This window comes from Scyliorhinus canicula, unplaced genomic scaffold, assembly GCF_902713615.1.
Source record: "Scyliorhinus canicula unplaced genomic scaffold, sScyCan1.1, whole genome shotgun sequence".
Classification (NCBI taxonomy): domain Eukaryota; kingdom Metazoa; phylum Chordata; class Chondrichthyes; order Carcharhiniformes; family Scyliorhinidae; genus Scyliorhinus; species Scyliorhinus canicula.
In genome coordinates, this window is record NW_024055728.1 from 3,161,560 (window position 1) to 3,168,578 (window position 7,019).

The 7,019-nt window shown below is 43.9% G+C and overlaps 1 protein-coding gene across 1 annotated transcript; it reads right to left on the reverse strand.

Moving 5' to 3' along the window:
* Positions 1-5,689: 5,689 nt before the first annotated feature.
* LOC119960729 (probable G-protein coupled receptor 139) lies at positions 5,690-6,586 on the reverse strand. The gene has a single exon (XM_038788346.1). The coding sequence runs from the start codon at positions 6,584-6,586 to the stop codon at positions 5,690-5,692; it is 897 nt and encodes a 298-aa protein (XP_038644274.1).
* Positions 6,587-7,019: the final 433 nt, after the last annotated feature.

A 7,019-nucleotide genomic window follows, 5' to 3' on the forward strand; every position in this document is an offset into this window, starting at 1 on the left:
TGTCTGAAAGTGGGAAAGCCTGCTGCCTGTCACAAAAAGAAGCATGTGTGTTGTTCTGTGCGTCCTTGTGTGTGCCTCAAAAACGAGAAATCATGCTGCCTGTCTCACTAGGAGCATGTGTATTTGTGGTTTTTTTTGTGTGTCTGAGATAGAGAACGCTTGCTGCCAATCTAAATAGGAGAATATGTCTTTTTGTTTGTGCTTTTGTGTCTCAAAGAGAGAAAGCGTGCTACCTCTGTCAATAGGAGCATGTGTTTGTGTCTTTGTGATTTATTTGTCTGAAACTGAGAAAGCGTGCTGCCTGTATCAAATTCAGGTTGTGCGTTTGTGTGTGCTTCTGTGTGTCTGAAATAGAGAAAGCGTGCTGCCTGCCTCAACAGCAGCATGGGTTAGTGTGTGTGTGTGCGTTTTTGTATGTCTGAAATAGAGACAGCGTGCTGCCTGTCTCAAGAGGAGCATGTGTTTGTGTGTGTCTGAAGGAGAGACAGCGTGCTGCCTGTCTCAAAATAACCATGCGTGTCAGTTTGTGTGTGTGTGTTTTGGTGAGTCTGAAATTGAGAAAGCATGCGATTGTCTCTCTAGGACAATGCGTGTTAGTTTGTGTGTTTTCGTGTGCATTTGTGTGTGTCTGAAACAGAAACAGCGTGCTGGCTGTCTCAGTAGGATTATGTGTGTTTGTTTGTGTGTTTCTTGTGTGTGTGAAAGAATGAAAGTATGCTGCTTTTCTCAAACGGAGCATTGAGGAGCATGTGTGTGTGTGCTTTTGTGTGTCTGAAATAGAGAAAGTGTGCTGCCTGCCTCAATAGGAGCATGCGCGTTTGGATGTGTGTGAGAGTACGTTTTCTGTGTCTGAAATAGAGAAAGCGTGCTGTCTGTCTCAATAGGAACATGTGTTTGTGTCTATGTGTTTTCTGTGTCTGAAACTGAGAAGGCGTGCTGCCTGTCTCAAATGCAGAATGTGTGTGTTTTTGTGTGCTTTTGTGTGCCTGAAATAGAGAAAGCGTGCTGCCTGTCTCAACAGTAGCATGGGTTTGTGTGTGTGTGTGCCTGTGTGCTTTCGTGTGTCTGAACGAGAGAAAGCGTGCTGTATGTCCCAATAGGAGCATGTATGTTTGTGTGTGTGTGCTTTTGTGTGTGTCTGAAAGATAGAATGCGTGCTGCCTATCGGAATAGATCAATGTGTCTGTTTCTGTATGTATTTGTGTGTGTTACAGAGAGAAAGCATGCTGCCTGTCTCAATTAGAGAATGTGTGATTTTGTGTTCGATTTTCTGTGCCTGAAAGGGAGAAAGCGCGCTGCCTGTCTCAATGGGAGCATGTGCCTGTGCGTGTGCTTTTGAATGTCTGAAAGACAGAAAGCGATCTGCCTGTCTCAATAGAATAATGTGTGATTTTGTGTGTGTGTTTTACTGTGTGTCTGAAATAGAGAAACGATGTTGCCTGTATAAATAGGAGAATGCGTGTTAGTGTGTGTGTCCTTTTGTGTGTCTCAAATAGAGAAAGGGTACTGATAGGATCATGTGTGTTTGTGTGTGTGTGTTTTTTGGTGTGTGGCTGAAAGAGAGAAAGCGTGTTGTCTGTCTCAATAGGAGCACGTGTATTTGTGTGTGTGTGCTTTTGTGTTTCTGAAATAGTGAAAGCATGATGCCTATCTAAAGAAGAGAATTGTGTTTGTGTGTGTGTGCTTTTGTGTGTGTCTGAAAGAGGGAAAGCGAGCTGCCTCTCTCAATAGGAGCACGTGTGTTTGTGTGTGTGCTTTTGTCTGTGTGTGCAATAGAGACTGCGTGCTGCCTGCCTCAATAGGAGAAAGTGTGTGTGTGTCATTTTGTGTGTCTGAAAGAGAGAAAGCGTCCAGCCTGTCTCCGCAGGAGCATGTGCATTTATCTGTTAGTGTAGATTTGTGTCACTGAAATTGAGAAAGCATGCTGCCTGTCTCAGTTGGAGCATATGTTTGTGTCTGTGTGTGCTTTTGTGTGTATTGAAAGACAGAAAGCATGCGGCCTGTCTGAATAGGAAAATATGCCTGTTTTCGTATGTATTATTGTGTGTGTGATAGAGAGAAAGCGTGCTGCCTGTCTTCATTGGAGAATGTGTGTTTTTGTGTTTGCTTTTCTGTGTCTGAAAGAGAGAAAGGCTATTGTCTCTCTCAATAGGAACGCGTGTGTGTGTGTTTCTGTGTGTCTGAAAAGAGAAAGTTTGCTGCCTAGCTAAATAAGAGTATGTGCGGTTTGGTGTGTGCTTCTGTGTGTCTGAAATAGAGAAAACGTGCGGCCTGTCTCAATAGGAGCATGTATGTTTGCGTGTGGGGGCTTGTGTGTCCGAAATAGAGAATGGACACCGGTAGTCTCAATAGGAGCATGTGTGTTTTTGTGTGTCTGAAAGGGAGACAGCATGCTGACTGTCTCAGTTGAAGCATGTGTGTTTAGGTGTGTGTGCTTTTGTCTGTATTGAAATAGAGATAGGGTGGCGCCTGTCTCAATAGGAGTATATGTGTGCTTTTGCGCGGCCTGAAAGAGAGTCAGCATGCTACCTGTCTCAGTAGGAGCATGTGTGTTTGTGTGTTAGTGCCTTTGTGTGTGTCTGAAGGAGAGAAAGCGTGGTACCTGTCTCAATAGGAGTATGTGTGTTTGTGTGTTTGTCTCAAAGGGAGAAAGCGAGCTGCCTGTCTCAGTAGGAGCATGTGTGAGTGTGTGTGTGCTTTTGTGTGTAAGCAATAGAGAAAGCGTGCCACCTGTGACTATAGGAGCATGTGTGCTTGTGTGTGCGCTTTGGCGTGTCTGAAATAGAGAAAGCATGCGGCCTACTCTCTGGGAACATGTGTTTTTGTGTGTGTCTAAAAGAGAGAAAGCGTGCTGCCTGTATCAATAGGAGCATTTCTGTGTGGGTGTGTGTGTCTGAAATAGAGAAAGCGTGCTGACTGTCTCAAGTGGTGCATGTGCGTTTATCTGCGATTGTGTTTTTGTGTGTCTGAAAGCGAGAAAGCATGCTGCCTTTCTCAATAGGAGCATGTAGAGAAAGAATTGGCCCACTTAAGGACAAAAGAGGGAATTTATGTGTGGACTCAAAGGAAATGGGTGAGATTCTTAAAGAGTACTTAGCATCGGTATTCACAAAGGAGAAGGACAAGAAGAATGTTGAGGCTAGGGATGGATGTTTAATTACTCTCGGTCAAGTTGTCATACGGAAGGGGGAAATTTGGGGAATTCTAAAAGACATTAAGGTAGATAAGTCCCCAGGATCGGATGGGATCTTTCCCAGGTTACTGAGGGAAGCGAAGGTCAAAATAGCTGAGGCCTTAACAGATATCTTTGCAGCGTCATTGAGCACGGATGAGGTCCCGGCGGACTGGATAATTGCTAATGTTGTCCCTTTGTTTAAGAAGGGTAGCAGGGATACTCCAGGGGATTATAGACCTGTGAGCTTGACATCAGTGGTAGGAAAACTGTTGGAGAAGATACTGAGGGATAGGATCTATTCACATCTGGAAAAAAATAGACTTATCAGTGACAGGCAGCATGGTTTCGTGCAGGGAAGGTTATGTCTTACAAACCTAATATAATTCTTTGAGGAAGTGACAAAGTTAGTTGATGAGGGAAGGACTGTAGATGTCGTATACATGGACGTTAGTAAGGCGTTTGTTAATGTTTTCCATGGCAGGTTGGTGAATAAAGTGAAGTCGTACGGGGTTCAGGGTGTACTAGCTAGATGGATAAAGAACTGGCTGGGCAACAGGAGACAGAGAGTAGCGGCGGAAGGGAGTGTCTCAAAATTGATAAGAATGACTAGTGGTGTTCCACATGGATCCCTGCTTGGACAACTGTTGTTTGTGATCTACATAAATGACCTGGAGGAAGGTATAGGTGGTCTGATTAGCAAGTTTGCAGATGGTACAAAGATGGGTTGAGTTGCAGATAGCGAGGAGTACTGTCAGAGAATGCAACTAAATATAGATAGATTGGAGAGTTGGGCAGAGAAATGGCAGATGGAGTTCAATCCAGGCAAATGCGAGTTGATGCATTTTGGAAGATCAAATTCAAGAGCGGACTATATGGTCAATGGAAGTGTCTTGGGGAAAAGTGATGTGCAGAGAGATATGGGAGTTCAGTTCCATTGTGCCCTGATGGTGGCAACGCAGGTTGATAGCGTGGTCAAGAAGACATACAGCATGCTTGCCTTCATCGGACGGGGTATTAAGTACAAGAGTTGGCAGATCATGTTACAGTTGTATAGGACTTTGGTTCGGCCACATTTGGAATACTGCGTGCCGTTCTGGTCGCCACATTACCAGAAGGATGTGGATGCTTTGGAGAGGGTACAGAGGAGGTTCACCAGGATGTTGCCTGGTATGGAGGGTGCTATCTATGAAGAAAGGTTGAGTAGATTAGGAGTGTTTTCGTTGGAAAGACGGAGGTTGAAGGGGGACCTGATTGAGGTCTACAAATTATGAGAGGTATGGACAGGGTGGACAGCAACAAGCCTTTCCCAAGAGTGGGGGTGTCAGTTACAGGGGGGTCACGATTTCAAGGTGTGAGGGGGAAAGTTTAAGGGAGATGTGCGTGGAAAGTTTTTACGCAGAGGGTGTTGGGTGCCTGGAATGCTTTACCATCGGAGGTGGTAGAGGCGGGCATGATAGCATCATTTAAGAAGCATCTAGACAGGTATATGAATGGGCGGGAACAGAGGGAAGTAGACCGTGGAAAATAGGAGCAGGTTTAAATAAAGGATCTGGATCGGCGCAGGCTTGGCGGGCCGGATGGCCTGTTTCTGTGCTGTAATTTTCTTTGTTCTTTGTTCTATATGCACAGAAGAGATGATTTCCTGAAATCCATTTTCGCTGGGTAGTGCAACCAAATGAAACCTAGAAATAATTAATTGCGACTATCAGTATTTTATTTTATTTTTAAAATAAATCTAGTGTACCCAATTTTTTTTTCCAATGTAAGGGGTAAGTTAAGGTAGCCAATACACCTGCCCTGCACATCTTTCGGCTGTGTGGGTAAAACCCACGCAAACACAGGGAGAATTTGCAAACTCCATATAGACAGTGACCCAGAGCCGAGATCGAACCTGGGACTTCGGCGCCGTGAGGCTGCAGCGCTAACCCACTGCGTCACCATGTTGCCAGCACGACTATCATTATTAATAATCTATCTCCTGAATGAATTTTGTGATGGAATTTGACATATTTGCAATAAAATGTGATAGAATCAACTATGACAGGGAGGCAGGGGAGGCCATTCGGCCCATCGTGTCTGCAGTGCCTCTTGGAATGAACACCCTACCCAAGCCCACACTCCCAGCCAATCCCCATAACCCAGTAACCCCTCCCGACACTATAGCCAATTTTGGACACTAATGGCAATTTATCATGGCCAATCCACTTAACCTGTACATCTTTGGACTGTGGGTGGAAACCGGAGCACCCGGAGGAAACCCACACACACCGGGAGAACGTACAGAGTCCGCACAGAGAGTAACCCAAGCCGGGAATCGAACCTTGCACCCTGGAGCTGTGAAGAAATTGTGCTAACCACTACGCTACCGTAATGCCCATCATTGCTACCGTGCTGCCCATATATCGTATTGAACCTCATTGCTACCAACATAAATGTTTTATTACTGGCAATAGCAGAGACGACGAGTTGGAAAATAATTCCCATTTCAAATTAATGACTGCAATTTTACAAATCTTACTTAAATTTTCCACATTGAATGATTGCAATGAACGGGTACTCGATCATATTCTTCAACTGCTGTCGGAATTTAGTCTGTGTCAGGACATAAATACAAGTGTTTGTGCAGGTACTGAGAAGCTGCAGCATAGTTGCTGCAGATTCTGTAGCATAGAGATTGTCAGAGTGGGAGTAGGAATGAGTATGTGTAATTCTCCGATAAATGCAAAATAAAACCTGAGTGGCCCAGAGCAATACGAAACTACCGGATATACTGAACAGTAAAATGATGGATCTCTTTCGGTTCTCCATCTCTGGATCCACGTGATCTTCTTGAATGTTCCTTGCGTGAAATGCGGACCGAACTCTACTCGCTAGTAAAATGCGTCTGACTGTCAGAATATTGAGCAGCAAAATGAGAAAGAACGGAATACAGGGCGTTAAAATTAAGTGAAACATGTCAAATGCGATCCATATGGGGGACGTAAAGAAACTTAGTTGATACATACATTCCCAAGGGATATTGTTAATCAGATATCGTGGTTCAGATACAAAGTACCACGGGATAGCCTCCAGACAACCTAACACACTCACTGTTGCTATGATCGCTGCTGCCGTTTTCTCAGTACAATATTTTGTTTTTAGTTTATCATAACATATTGTAACAAATTGGTCAAACGTGAAGGCAACTGTGATCCAGACAGACACAACCCTGCTTGCATACAACAAAAACATAATGAAGCTACACGCAGGAGTAAAGTTCAGGAAAGAATCTGGGAAATACATCACAGCAATCCAGTTTAATACGGGATCGGAAACAACGACCATGAGATCTGATGCCGCCATTCCTACGAGGTAGCTGGTGATACATTTGGATAGACCACATTTTCCTCTGAAAAGGATCACGATCGCCATCGTGTTAACTGAAAGAGAAACAGGAAAGAAGGCAGACATTGCTAACTGGACTTGAATCTAAATTAAATAATTAATCGGTTTAGCTTTGATATTTCCATGTTTTGCTGTATCCATTGTCTGAAAATAATCATTGAGGTCCAAAGTGGTTTCAGGCAAATACATATTCTCAAAATATTTGTCTGAATGTTTTGTAGGAAACGAATTGCGATACAACCAATACATTACTTGGGAATGCGTTTCACTGGAATACTTGGAGAAGCAAGAATTCAATCATCCTAAAACTGTGTGCAACTGTGAACATCGGAATAACGATTAAAAACATGAGCGGTGAATATGCTGTGGATGGAGATGTCAGCTTGCTCTTTTGGGTTAAGTTGAATATCAAGGACTGGCAGGAAAATTAACAGGAAAACCGCCAGACGTTCGATTCTCA